The sequence below is a fragment of the Chanodichthys erythropterus genome, chromosome 2 (genome assembly GCF_024489055.1).
Source record: "Chanodichthys erythropterus isolate Z2021 chromosome 2, ASM2448905v1, whole genome shotgun sequence".
NCBI classification, from domain to species: Eukaryota; Metazoa; Chordata; class Actinopteri; order Cypriniformes; family Xenocyprididae; genus Chanodichthys; species Chanodichthys erythropterus.
In genome coordinates this window covers 14,039,706-14,053,824 of record NC_090222.1, presented here as the reverse complement: position 1 = coordinate 14,053,824, position 14,119 = coordinate 14,039,706, and the positions used below count along the sequence as shown (strand labels likewise).

At 37.6% G+C, this 14,119-nt stretch overlaps 1 protein-coding gene across 7 annotated transcripts in view; it reads left to right on the top strand.

The window, feature by feature from the left end:
* Positions 1 to 14,119, top strand: part of myh14 (myosin, heavy chain 14, non-muscle) — a 55,889-nt gene that overhangs the window by 34,325 nt on the left and 7,445 nt on the right. For all 7 annotated transcript variants that reach the window (XM_067401962.1, XM_067401953.1, XM_067401942.1 and 4 more), the window contains 19 exons: positions 1,051 to 1,182; positions 1,284 to 1,490; positions 1,573 to 1,710; positions 2,177 to 2,300; positions 2,771 to 2,942; positions 3,034 to 3,246; positions 5,553 to 5,697; positions 5,820 to 6,026; positions 7,736 to 7,840; positions 8,108 to 8,260; positions 8,353 to 8,601; positions 10,007 to 10,219; positions 10,357 to 10,569; positions 10,683 to 10,844; positions 11,065 to 11,193; positions 11,288 to 11,376; positions 11,624 to 11,747; positions 11,833 to 12,041; positions 13,719 to 13,827. In XM_067401962.1, coding sequence (XP_067258063.1) covers positions 1,051 to 1,182; positions 1,284 to 1,490; positions 1,573 to 1,710; positions 2,177 to 2,300; positions 2,771 to 2,942; positions 3,034 to 3,246; positions 5,553 to 5,697; positions 5,820 to 6,026; positions 7,736 to 7,840; positions 8,108 to 8,260; positions 8,353 to 8,601; positions 10,007 to 10,219; positions 10,357 to 10,569; positions 10,683 to 10,844; positions 11,065 to 11,193; positions 11,288 to 11,376; positions 11,624 to 11,747; positions 11,833 to 12,041; positions 13,719 to 13,827 — 3,093 coding nt within the window. The remainder of the gene's footprint in view (positions 1 to 1,050; positions 1,183 to 1,283; positions 1,491 to 1,572; positions 1,711 to 2,176; positions 2,301 to 2,770; positions 2,943 to 3,033; positions 3,247 to 5,552; positions 5,698 to 5,819; positions 6,027 to 7,735; positions 7,841 to 8,107; positions 8,261 to 8,352; positions 8,602 to 10,006; positions 10,220 to 10,356; positions 10,570 to 10,682; positions 10,845 to 11,064; positions 11,194 to 11,287; positions 11,377 to 11,623; positions 11,748 to 11,832; positions 12,042 to 13,718; positions 13,828 to 14,119) is intronic.

Here is a 14,119-nt window from a genome sequence, read left to right as displayed (position 1 = left end):
AAATCTTTCATTATATGCTGATATTATCTATGTTGAAAACAATTGTGCTGCTTAATATTTTTTTGTGGAAAACAAGTTACATTTTTTTAATTCAGGATTTATTTGAATTTTTTAATTTGAACAATTTAATTTAAAAAATGACTGCCACAGTTGATAGATTTAATACGTCCTTGTTGAATAATAAAATATTCATTAAAAAACTGTACTGATTTCAGACTTTTGAATCGTAGTATATTTTAGCATTAACCTAAATAATATGCTTCATGTAATAACATATAAATAATTAGGGCTGCAACGATTAATCGCGATTAATCGCTTGCAAAATAAAAGTCTGTGTTTACGTAATATATATATATATATATGTGTGTGTATATAATGTGTGTGTGTTCTGTGTATAATAATCATGTGTGTATGTTCTGTGTATAATAATCATGTGTGTGTGTTCTGTGTAATCATGTATATATAAATACACACACATTCATGTATATATTTAAGAAAAAAATTATGTTTATATATAAAATATTTATGTTTATATGTAATATAAAATATATATAAATATATATATTTATAATACATGCATATATTTCTAAACTTTATACCTGTATGTGTGTGTATTTATATATACATAATTATTATACACAGAACACACACATATATATATATATATATATATATATATATATATATATATATATATATATATATATATATATATTACGTAAACACAGACTTTTATTTTGCAAACGATTAATCGCGATTAATCATTGCTGCCCTATAAATTATCAAGTTACAATTTATCAAGATCATTTGTATTAAGTCACAAATGTTAAATATATATATGTTTAATATTAATGTTTAATATTACTTTAAAATATTACTATTATTTTTATATAAATTATTATATTATTATTAGAAAATTAATATTTAAAATAGTACATTAAGGTAACAATTGCAGGTTGCCACTTTTTACAGTACAATAGAAGCATGAAAGATGGGATGCTGCATGTCTTTTGGGTTAATTTGCTTTGTGACCTTTGACCTCTCCTCCAGGTGAAGCCCTTGCTGCAGGTGACCCGTCAAGATGAAGAGATTCAAGCTCGGGAAGCACAGCTTCAGAAAGCCAAAGACAAGCTGAGTAAACTAGAGCTTGACTTCTCTGAACTGGACAAAAAAAACCAACAGGTGACTTTATTTCACTCATTTTTTGTTGTGCATGTTGGTAAACCAAAAGAAGAAAATATATTTGTTTGATTCCCACATTCATGTGGATGTCCTCTTGACAGCTGATGGAGGAGAAGTCAGTGCTGACGGACCAGCTGCAGGCGGAGGCGGAGTTATTCGCAGAGGCGGAGGAAATGAGAGCACGGCTGGCCAGTCGCAAACAGGAGCTTGAAGATGTTTTGGGAGAGCTCGAGAGCCGATTGGAGGAGGAAGAGGAGAGGACTGTTCAGCTGACCAATGAGAAGAAGAGAATACAGCAACATGTGCAGGTGAGGAGGGTTGATGTTTTTGTAAATGTCTGATGTCCACTATTGAATATCTTCTGTTAACATCATTGTTTCTTTCTCTAAGGATTTGGAAGAACAGCTAGAGGAGGAAGAGGGGACACGTCAGCGCCTCCAGCTGGAGAAAGTCACCCTGGAAAGCAAAGTGAAGAGTCTGGAGGCCGAGACTTTGACTTTGGGAGAGCAAAGAGACAGATTAAGCAAGGTAGTTGAAGTCGACATGAAATAGAAGTTGCAATAGTCTTCCCTATTGTGACGTATATCCGAACGAAACGGCTTCTCAAGCAAGAAAAAAATATAGGGCGGGACTTGATTTTGCCCATTGGGAATTGATTGTATGGTTGGATGGTTGTGGTTTGCTATTGCTGTGATGTCATGTGAGTGACAGGTTGTCCCGCCCTCTCGTCATCATTCTCGAGAAGAGAAGAGATGTTGCTGCAAGAAGGAGGAAGAGTAATTCTAATTAAAGATTATGAGGCACATGAGTTTAAAAAAATGTGCACGGATAAATCATTTATAATAAATACTGCAGTATTTCTTAAATCAAAAATTGTCCGTTTTGATTTTATAGTGACTTTAAAGAGAAGAGGATTGTTTACCAACAATATATGAATAAATGCAGCTACAATATTACAGTGGTTCATGAATCTTTCTGTCTTTCTCTTTCTCAGGAGAAGAAACAGCTGGAAGAGAGACTGAATGAAGTGGCGGATCAACTAACAGAGGAAGAGGAGAAGGTGAAGAGTCTTAACAAGCTGAAAAACAAACAGGAAGCTGTCATTGCTGATTTAGAAGGTAACAGTCCTTGCATTAATTATACATTGAAAAATATCATTGTTGATGATTCATTGGATCTGTTGAATTTGGGCCACAATCGTGACATTCGTTTTTTACATTACCGTTTTGGGTCAGTACGATTAATACTTTTATTTAGCAATGATGCATTAAATTGATCAAAAGTGACAGTACAGACTTTTACATTGTTACAAATAAATTACATTTCAATTAAATGCAAATAAAACTTTTTTTGTATTCATCAAAGAATCATGGTTTCCACAAAAATATTTAGCAGCACAACAGTTTTCAACATTGATAATAATATGAAATATTTCTTGAGCAGCAGATCAGCATATTACAATGATTTCTGAAGGATCATGTGACACTGAAGACTGGAGTAATGATGCTGAAAATTCAGCTTTGCCTCACTGTAATAAATCACATTTTGAGTATATTAAAACAGAAAACTGTCTCGTTCTCTCCTTTAGAGCGCCTGAAGAGGGAAGAGCAGGGTCGTTTGGAACAGGAGAAGTGGAAGAGACGGATGGAAGGAGAAGCAGTGGAGGCTCAAGAGCAGCTGTCTGACATGAGTTTACTCGTCACAGAGTTGAGAGGCAGCCTGAGCCAAAGAGAGAAAGAGATCACCACACTACAGACACGGTACATGCACAAACACAAATCTAACTTATAGTGAATCTGGCGCAGCCACTAATACTTCTTCAGTAATGACATCTTTTGCACTCTCTCTTAGGCTGGAAGAAGAGGGGGCACGTCGTACAGAAGCTCAGAGAGCCCTCAGAGAGGCTATGTCTCAGGTCTCAGAGCTCAAAGAGGAGGTGGATAATGAACGAGGGATGAGGGAGAGAGCCGAAAAACAGAGGAGAGATCTGGGGGAGGAGTTAGAGGCTTTGAGAACTGAACTAGAAGATACACTGGACACTACAGCTGCTCAGCAAGAGCTCAGGTGGGTGTGTGTGTGTGTGTGTGTGTGTGTGTGTGTGTGTGTGTGTGTGTGTGTGTGTGTGTGTGTGTGTGTGGTTCAGGTATACCCTACATTATGGAGACAAAATGTCCCCACAAAGATGGCAGTATCCAAAATCCTTGACTTTGTGGGGATATATTTTTTTGTCCCCATGAGGAAACAAGAATATAAGTCATACTAAGTGATGTTTTTTTTTTTGTGATGGGTAAGTTTATGGTTAGGGGATAGAATATACATTGTACAATAAAAAAATCATTATGTCTAGTCCCCATAAAACACGGAAACCCAATACTTAAATACACTTTAGGATACTTTAGGTTACTTTTAAAAAGAGTATAATATAAGAAAATAATATTGTATACATTAGCTGACTTTTAGTGTGCTTTTTTGACCCATTTAAGTAGGACTTAAGTACATCTTTATATGTAATTTTATTATTATATTTATTATCTTTAAAGATGAATGTACTCACAAGGATTTATAGTAAACTACAATATATTTTAATGTAATATCTATTGAAGCTTGTATGTCATGTATTTTTTTATATATATATTTGTAATTACACATTTGTAATGAAGTTGCAATTTAGTACATTTAAATAGGGCTGCAGCGATTAATCGCGATTAATTGTTTGCAAAATAAAAGTCTGTGTTTATGTAATATACAGTACAGTCCAAAAGTTTGGAACCACTAAGATTTTTAATGTTTTTAAAAGAAGTTTCATCTGCTCACCAAGGCTACATTTATTTAATTAAAAATACAGTAAAAAACAGTAATTTTGTGAAATATTATTACAATTTAAAATAACTGTGTACAAAACACAAAATAAAATGTGTACTATTTCAATATATTTGACAAAGTAATTTATTCCTGTGATGCAAAGCTGAATTTTCAGCTTCGTTACTACAGTCTTCAGTGTCACATGATCCTTCAGAAATCATTCTAATATGATGATTTGCTGCTCAATAAACATTTATGATTATTTTCAATGTTGAAAACAGTTGTGTACTTTTTTTTTCAGGATTCCTTGATGAATAGAAAGTTCAAAAGAACAGCATTTATCTGAAATACAAAGCTTCTGTAGCATTATACACTACCATTCAAAAGTTTGGGCTCAGTAAGAATTTTTATTTTAATTTTTTTTGAAAAGAAATGAAAGAAATTTATACTTTTATTCAGCAAGGATGCATTAAATCAATCAAAAGTGGCAGTAAAGACATTTATAATGTTACAAAAGATCAGATTTCAGATAAACACTGTTCTTTTGAACTTCCTATTCATCAAATAATCCTGAAAAAAAATATTGTACACAAATATTTTGTACAATTGTACACATTAAATGTTTCTTGAGCAGCAGATCAGCATATTAGAATGATTTCTGAAGGATCATGTGACACTGAAGACTGGAGTAACGATGCTGAAAATTCAGCTTTGCATCACAGGAATAAATTACTTTGTCAAATATATTTAAATGGTACACAGTTATTTTAAATTGTAATAATATTTCACAATATTACTGTTTTTACTTTATTTTTAATTAAATAAATGTAGCCTTGGTGAGCAAACGAAACTTCTTTTAAAAACATTAAAAATCTTAGTGGTTCCAAACTTTTGGACTGTACTGTATATGTGTGTGTTCTGTGTATAATAATAACACACATACAGGTATAAAGTTTAGAAATATATGCATGTATTATAAATATATATATATTTATATATATTTTATATGACATATAAACAAATATTTTATATATAAATATAACATTTTTCTTAAATATATACATGAATGTGTGTGTATTTATATATACATAATTATTATACACAGAACACACACATATATATTACGTAAACACAGACTTTTTTTTGCAAACGATTAATCACGATTAATCGTTGCAGCCCTAGATTTAAAATATATTTAATGTAATATTAAATAGAGCACTACAGTTAAAATTATAGTCAAATACTCAACGTGCTTTAGTATGTTAGTCAACACATCAAAATAAGTGTACTTCTTTAAAGCATTACAAATAATTATTAAAACAAACAAAAACAAAAAACACTTAAGTGTGTTAAGAAACAGTCATGAATGTGTACTCTCTTGAAGAACACATAAGTGGCCTTTTATTTATTCATACTATATTATCTGCAAGTACAATTTAAAAAAAAATGTATATACTTTTAAGATTTGAAGTACACTAAAAGTGCACGTTCAAAACAATTAAGCATACTTATTTTATGGAAGGGTAGACTAGAGTTAACCACAGGCATTTGTGTGTGTGTTTGTCTAGGTCTCGTCGTGAGGCTGAATTAGGAGAGCTTCAGAGATGTTTAGAGGAAGAGACCCGTCGTCATGAAGCCCAGCTATCCGAGCTCCGCATCAAACACACTGCTGCTATAGATTCCCTACAGGAGCAGCTTGACAATGCCAAAAGGGTCAGTCTTAGCATTTAAGTCAAATATAGCTTGTTTACAAGTTTGTTTGTTTGTTTATTTCACTGGGAAACCAGGTTTGTATTGGTACGTGTCCAACCTTTGATATGTGTGTGTGTTCACAGTCCCGTCAGTCTCTGGAGAAGGCGAAGGCTGTTCTGGAGGAGGAGCGCATGAACCTGAGTGCTGAGCTGAAGACATTACAGGGAGGGAAGATGGAGAGCGAGAGGGGCAGAAAGAGAGCTGAGGGACAGTTACAGGAAGTCAACGCACGTCTCTTACAGGCTGAGAGAGAAAGAGAAGAGCGAGAGGAACGACTTAGTAAACTCCAGGTAAAATGGGAAAAAAGTGAGAGGAAATGGTAAACATTTTAAATTTTTAACTAAGGGCTGATTTGTACTTCTGCGTCGGACCCACACTGTATCCTCTACACCGTAGGCTTCATTTTGGTTTTCATTTATACTTGATGGTGGCAAATAGACAGTGACTTTTGTTGCAGCTTTTTGTTAAATATCGAAGTGTATTTTATAGTGTATAGTTATGTTGCAAGCAGAACGTTTTTGACCTGAGGGAGGGATTCTAGCAGACCAATCGCAGTGCTTGCAGTCTGCATAGAATTGACGGTATAGGTTCAACACAGAAGTATACATTTCTACACTACTTTCATAGTGTGAACCTGACCCCGCTTGACACCAGATTTCAATTGGTTTGGTTTACGCAAAAATGTTTTTCTGAACTTTGGTGGGCACCAAGGAACTCAAGTATACCTGATAAGGATTTCCTAGGAATGGTTGATATAAACTCTGGTACAGTTCACTGTTAAAGGATTAGTTCACTTTGAAATGAAAATTAGCCCAAGCTTTACTCACTCTCAAGCCATCCTAGGTGTATATGACTTTCTTCTTTCTAATGAACATAATCACAGAAATATGAATAAATATCCTGATGCATTCGAGCTTTATAATGGCAGTAAGCATTACCAAACGAGTATGAGCTAAAGAAAGTGCTTCCATCCACATCCATCCATCATAAATATGTGCTCTACACGGCTCTGGGGGGGTTAATAAAGGCCTTTTGAAGCAACGCGATGCAGTTTTGTAAAAATAATTTAAACAAGAAAAAAAATATTTAAACAAGTTATGAAGTAAAATATGTAGCTTCCGCCAGACCGCCTTCCTTCCTTACAAAGGAAGTGTAAACTGGCGTCACGTCAGTTAAACCTTTTCCGTAGGTTGAATAGGGAAGGTGTGGGACGTAGTGTAAGCTTTGTGAACTGCAAGGCTGAAGGCAGCTCGTGTGGAAGATGGATATTTTACTTCATAACTTGTTAAATATGGATGTTTTCATACTCATTGAACCCTATCACTGCCATTATAAAGCTCGGCTGCGTCAGGATATTTATTAATATTTCTGCGATTATGTTCATCAGAAAGAAGAAAGTCATATACATCTAGGATGGCTTGAGGGTGAGTAAAGCTTGGGATAATTTTTATTTCAAAGTGAACTAATCCTTTAAAGTGCTGCCACATTTACTGTTGTTAGGCAAATTTTTGCAGGCGGAATCCAGTCATTTGGAATCCAGACAATTGGGAATTTTGCATGAGGCCAAAAGATTTACCCATGCAGATTGTGTTGGTTAAATGACCATACTGATCACACATAAAGACCACACATAAAGCAATTGGTTTGAAAGTAACTTTTTTGAGCTCTGCTATTGATAATGGACAAAGGACCTTTTTCGCTTGCAAAATTTGTGACCGCACCTTTGCTGACAGCAATCCTTCCCCTTCTGAAAATCAAGCTTAAGCTGGTAGCTATTTTATCATAGTAGCTGGTTTCTATTTGGTCAAACTGGACATTAGATGGTCCAAGCTGGTACATGGCTGGTTTACAAACCACCTTGTTACAAACAGTAGTGTGATCAGTTTACTCAGCTAGTAAATGTTTGTTGCACTTTTAGTTTTGAAATTAAACTCTGAATCAAACCTATAGATCAAACCAATTATGAAAAGATTTTAACATTGAAATCTCTCCCTTTCAGTCAGAGCTTGAGTCTCTGTCCAACTCCCTCTCTTCATCTGACTCCAAATCTCACCGTCTAAGTAAGGAGGTCAGCAGTCTGGAGAGCCAACTACATGATGTGCAGGTAACTTATGTGTGTGCGCAAATGTGCGTGTTTTAATTTGCTCTCTTCCGTTACATGTTAATAGGCTCATGGGACTTAACCAATCTGCTTTTGAAGAAATGCATTTGACATATTGTATCATGGTTAGATGGATGAATAGGAAATGAAATCCTCCAGAGGTTCTCCTCTCACTCTGATTGTTGTTCTATTTCAAAGCAGATCTTAGAGACTGTGGATGTGATTGCCTCTTAATCATGCTTAATGTTTTTTGTGTGTGATATTTTCTAGGAGCTACTGCAGGACGAGACACGGCAGAAGTTGGCGCTGGGCTCACGTGTACGTGCTCTAGAGGAAGAGAAAGCTGGATTGATGGAGAGACTAGAGGAGGAGGAGGAAAAGACCAGAGAACTTACACGCCAGATTCAAAACCATACACAACAGGTTTAATCCCATTTGCACATCCTGGAAAATGCTTTAGTTGTTCAAACCATCTTTACTCCATTTTATGATTTTATTTTTTTGTGCCCATGCAGCTGTCTGATCTGAAGAGGCAGACAGAGGAAGTGAATTCAGCAGTGGAGGCCGGGGAGGAGGCCAGGAGGAAGATGCAAAGAGAGCTGGAGAACGCTACACAGAGAGAGAGAGCCAAAGAAGAAGAGAAAGAACGCATAGAGAGACAGAAAGAACGGCTGAGAGAAGAGATAGAGGACATGACCATCGCTCTGCAGAGAGAGAGACAAAACTGCACTGCTCTGGAGAAGAGACAGAAGAAATTTGATCAGGTAAAGTAGGAAACGGATGGATGGATGGATGGATGGATGGATGGATGGATGGATGGATGGATGGATGGAGGGGTGGAGGATGAATTGACTGGTGGATGGATGGTTGGTTGGAGGGATGAATTGACAGGTGGATGGATTGATGGATGGATTGACTGGTTGATGGATGGACTGATGGAGGAGGGATTGTTTGATGGATGGATGGATGGATGGATGGATGGATGGATGGATGGATGGTTGGGGGGATGAATTGACTGGTGGATGGATTGATGGATGGATTGACTGGTTGATGGATGGACTGATGGAGGAGGGATTGTTTGATGGATGGATGGATGGATGAATTGATGTGGATGGATGGATGGATGGATGGTTGGGGGGATGAATTGACTGGTGGATGGATTGATGGATGGATTGACTGGTTGATGGATGGACTGATGGAAGGAAGGATTGTTTGACTGATGGATGGATGGATGGATTGATGGATGGATGGATGGATGGATGGATGGATGGATGGATGGATGGATGGATGGATGGATGGACGGACTAGTTGATCGATGGAGAGATGGGTAGAGGGATGAATTTACTGGTGGATTAATTGATAGATGGATGGCTGCTGGATCAGTGGAGGGATGAATTGACTGATGGATTGATGGATGGATTGGTGGATGGATGGAGGGATGAATTGACTGGTGGATGGACTGGTGGATGGGGGATGATGGATTGTCTGGTTGATGGATGGATGCATGGATTTACTAGTGGATCAATGGAGGAATAATGGAGGGATGAATTGACTGGTGGGTGGGTTGATAGATGAATGGATAGATGAATTGACTAGGTGATCAATGGAGAGATGGATAGAGGGATGAATTGACTGGTGGATGGAGAAATGGATGGATGGACTGGTGGATGGATAGATGGATGGATTGACTGCTGTGCTGGATCAATGGAGGGTTGAATTGATGGATGGATGGATGGATGCATGGATGGATGGACTGGTGGATGGGGGATGATGGATTGACTGGCTGATGGATGGATGCATGGATTTACTAGTGGATCAATGGAGGAATAATGGAGGGATGAATTGACGGATGGATGGATGGATGGATTGATGGATGGATGGATGGATGGATGGGTGGATGGATGGATGATGGATGAATGGATGGACTAGTGGTTTAATGGATGGCTGAGGGATGGATGTGTGGACTGACAGGTGGAATGATGGCGGGATGGATAGAGGGACAGTTTGACTGGTGGATGGATGGATGTAAGGATAGATAGCTAGATGTATTGATGTAAAAGATGGATGAATAAATTCATATGTGGTCATTTAAAAAAAGTAAAAAGCTTTTGGTTAAAAAAGAGCAGTGCAGCTCCAAATATTCATCACCCTTTGACCTTTAACCTTCAGTGTTTGGCAGAGGAGAAGGCAGTGAGTGCTCGGCTGCTGGAGGAACGGGACCGTGCAGAAGCAGAGAGTCGAGAGAAAGAGACACGTTTCCTGTCTCTCTCCAGAGCGTTGCAGGAAGCAACAGAGCAGAGAGATGAGCTGGAGAGAACCAATAAGCAGCTCCGCGTGGAGATGGAGCAGCTCGTCAACGCCCAAGATGACGTGGGCAAAAATGTACAGCTTGCTTTTTACCAAATGTGCTTATACAGTGTTTATTAGCATGTAATAGCATAGTAATAACAAAAACATATTCCGTTCTTTTACTTTTTTGCAATTTGAATTATTTGCCTCTCTTTGTCTCACCTCCTCAGGTTCATGAGCTGGAGCGTTCTCGGAGGGCTTTGGAAACAGAGGCACAATCTCTGAAAGAACAGACCCAGGAGCTGGAGGATGAGCTGACAGAGGCGGAGAACGCTCGCCTCCGACTGGAGGTCACCCTTCAGGCCCTCAGAGCTCAGTTTGAGAGAGAGATCAGCACTAAGGAGGAGAAAGGAGAAGAAAAGAGAAGAGCACTCAACAAACAGGTAAGTGAAGGAATGAGATAATACCTGAAGATGTTCAGGATTGAAAATAATTGATCTTGACCTTTTTTCTCCTATATTTGTTTTCTTACATTTCGTCTTTTGTTCTTGTTCAGGTGCGTGAGCTTGAAACAATGCTTGAAGAGGAGAAGACTCAGAGAGCTCAGGCTTTGACGGTCAAGAAACAACTGGAGACTGAGCTGCAGGAGGCGGAGGCTCAGGTGGAAGCAGCCAATCGGGGCAGAGAGGAAGCACTTAGACAGATGAAACGTCTCCAGGTTTGTCAGTCTATTCATTTTGGAATAATCCACAACACATTTATAAACAGATGTTGCTGAGAGTTGTGATATAATCTAGTTGATTATCAGGAGTGATGTTTTGAATGTTTATTGTAGATCAGGGCTTAATTATTTCATTACGAAGGCCAGACTTAATTCAAATAAACCAAAGGGGCCATATAAAATGTGGATATTTAGTGTGTTCCTGTGTGTTTTTCAGACTCAGATGAAGGAGCTCATTCGTGAGCTTGACGAGACCAAGTTGGCTCGAGACGAGATTGTCGCCCAGTCAAAGGACAGCGAGAAACGGCTGCAGACTTTGGAGGCAGAACTATTACAGCTGACAGAGGTGTGTTACCCTGCCTATGTAACCCAGAAGCTATTTAAATGTCTCTTTCATTCTTTTTTCTCTCTCATTCGCTGTTATTTTGATACTCTCTCAGGAGCTGGCCGTTTCTGAGAGGCAGCGGAGACAGGCCCAACAGGAGAGAGACGAAATGGCGGATGAAATTGTCAACACTGCAACTGGAAAGTCAGTATCTGTTTGTGCTTGTTTTTGTGTTGAGGTCCATTGATCCAGAGATATCCTTATGTTCAGGGATGATGGGATGCATCTTTGTGTGTATGCTTTAGAAACAACACAAAACGACACTCACTATACATTTAAAGTCAACAAGAAATGAAAATTCTTCTATTAACTTGGCTAATATAATTCACTTGTGCATTGACGAATAGGCCTGTGTATTAAAAAAATAAGATGGCCTTTGTTTACCCTGCAGATCTGCACTGTTTGATGAGAAGCGGCGTCTTGAGGCAAGAATCACTCAGCTTGAGGAAGAGTTAGAGGAGGAACAAAGTAATGCTGAACTTCTAGCAGAGAGACAGAGGAAGAGCACCTTACAGGTGCACAAAGAAGCACACACACACTATACTATCAACACAAACACATAGAGACGGAGCACTCTACATCTCTCTCTGTATTTTTTAGGTTGAGACTCTTACAGTCCAGTTATCTGGAGAGAGGACACTTGCACAGAAGAGCGAGAGTGCGCGAGATGCTCTCGAGAGGCAGAATAAAGAGCTGAAGACTCGTCTCAGCGAGATGGAGGGAGCAGTGAAGGGGAAACATCGCCTCAGCGTCGCCGCCCTGGAGGCCAAGATAGAATCGATGGAGGAACAACTGGAGCAGGAGAGACAGTAAGAAAACAATGGGGGGTGCTAAAGAAAAAAGTTGGAGGTCAAATGAACGGATGTCTTTCCAAACCTGAATGATTTTCTTATTCAAGTTGAGTCACATTTATTTATATCGCACTTCTTACAATACAGATTGTTTCAAAGCAGTTTCACATTAATAAACAGGAAAAGTGTAAAAATGGTTAGTCCACTTTTAAATAAACTTTTCCTGATAATTTACTCACCCCCATGTCATCCAAGATGTCCATGTCTTTCTTTCTTCAGTCGAAAAGAAATTAAAGTTTTTGATGAAAATATTCCAGGATTTTTTTCCATATAGTAGACTTCAATGGGCACCAAACAGTTGAAGGTCAAAATTAGTTTCACTGCAGCTTTAAATTGTTTAAATTGATCCCAGATGAGAAATAAGGGTCTTATCTAGTGAAACCATTGCTCATTTTCTGAAAAAATGTGAAAATTATATAAGTTTTAACCATAAAATTATTTAAAAGTGGACTAATCCTTTAATTAAAATTCATTAATTATGAAACAAATTCAATTTCAGCTGAAAAAACAGCGCTACAGAAAATAATAATGTCATTATTCAGCTCTATGTTGTTTTAATTCAGTTCAATAGCTGTCAATGTTGCAAAGTTCATCAATAATGAAACAAGTTCAGTTCAGCTATAAGAAGCTCTATAGAAGGCAATAGTGTCATTATTCATCTCAAGTCAGTTCAGTGTTGGTTCAGTTTAGTTCAATAACAGTGTCAATTAGCAAAATTAGTGTCGTTATCCAGCTGACTTTTAAACCCCTTATTCTATGAAAAAACACAAACACAGAAGTTTAGCAGAATGTCAGAACTGCTCTTTTACATACAATTAAAGTTTATGGGGACCAGGGACTACCAAGCTCTAAAAAGGACAAAAAGTATCATAAAAGCATCATAAAAAAGTAGTCTGTACGACTTGTGTGTGATATTCCAGTGTTCGGAAGCCATTTGATAATTTTGTGTGACAAACAAACTGAAATTATTCTCTGAAAATCAAGCTTGACAGCCATATTTAACATTAAAGGGTTAGTTCACCCAAAAATGAAAATTCTGTCATTAATGACTCACCCTCATGTCGTTCCAAACCCGGAAGACCTCCGTTCATCTTCGGAACACAGTTTAAGATATTTTAGATTTAGCCCGAGAGCTTTCTGTCCCTCCATTGAAAATGTATGTACGGTAGACTGTCCATGTCCAGAAAGGACATAAAACCTTCATCAAAGTAGTCCATGTGACATCAGTGGGCTAGTTAGAAGGTTTCGAAGCATCGAAAATACATTTTGGTCCAAAAATAACAAAAACTATGACTTTATTCAGCATTGTTACCTTTCTGGACATGGACAGTATACCATACAAACATTTTCAATGGAGGGACAGAAAGCTCTCGGGCTAAATCTAAAATATCTTAAACTGTGTTCCCGAAGATGAACGGAGGTCTTACAGGTTTGGAACGAAATGAGGGTGAGTCATTAATGACAGAATTTTCATTTTTGGGTGAACTAACCCTTTAAATTTCATTGCATTTTTTGAAAAAGCAAGAAAATAAAAGATTTTTTAAATTATTCTTTTAACGTTCTACATTCACTGTGAAGAGCAAACCATCAATGTGACTGTTTCATGTGTCCTCTCTCCCTTTTCTCCCTTCCTAGAGAGCGAGCCATAGCCAATAAACTGGTGAGGAAAACAGAGAAGAAACTGAAGGAAGTTTTGATGCAGGTGGAGGATGAAAGGAGACATGCAGATCAGTATCGAGAGCAGGTAATTCAGGGCAGTGCGTCCCAGCCTGGTGAACTGTGAAGGATTTCATCTGGTCTGCAAGTTAATTGGCTGATTTAAAGTGATAGATCACCCAAAAATGAAAATTCTGTCATTATTTACTCACCCTCATGTCATTCCAAACCTGTATGACTTACTTTTTTCTGTGGATCACAAAATAAGATTTTTTAAGACTGTTGGTAACCAAACAATTTCAGGTCCCATTGAATTTCGTTTTTTTTTTTTTTTTTTGATACAATTGAAGTCAATGGGAATTGAAACTTACCCTAACTTA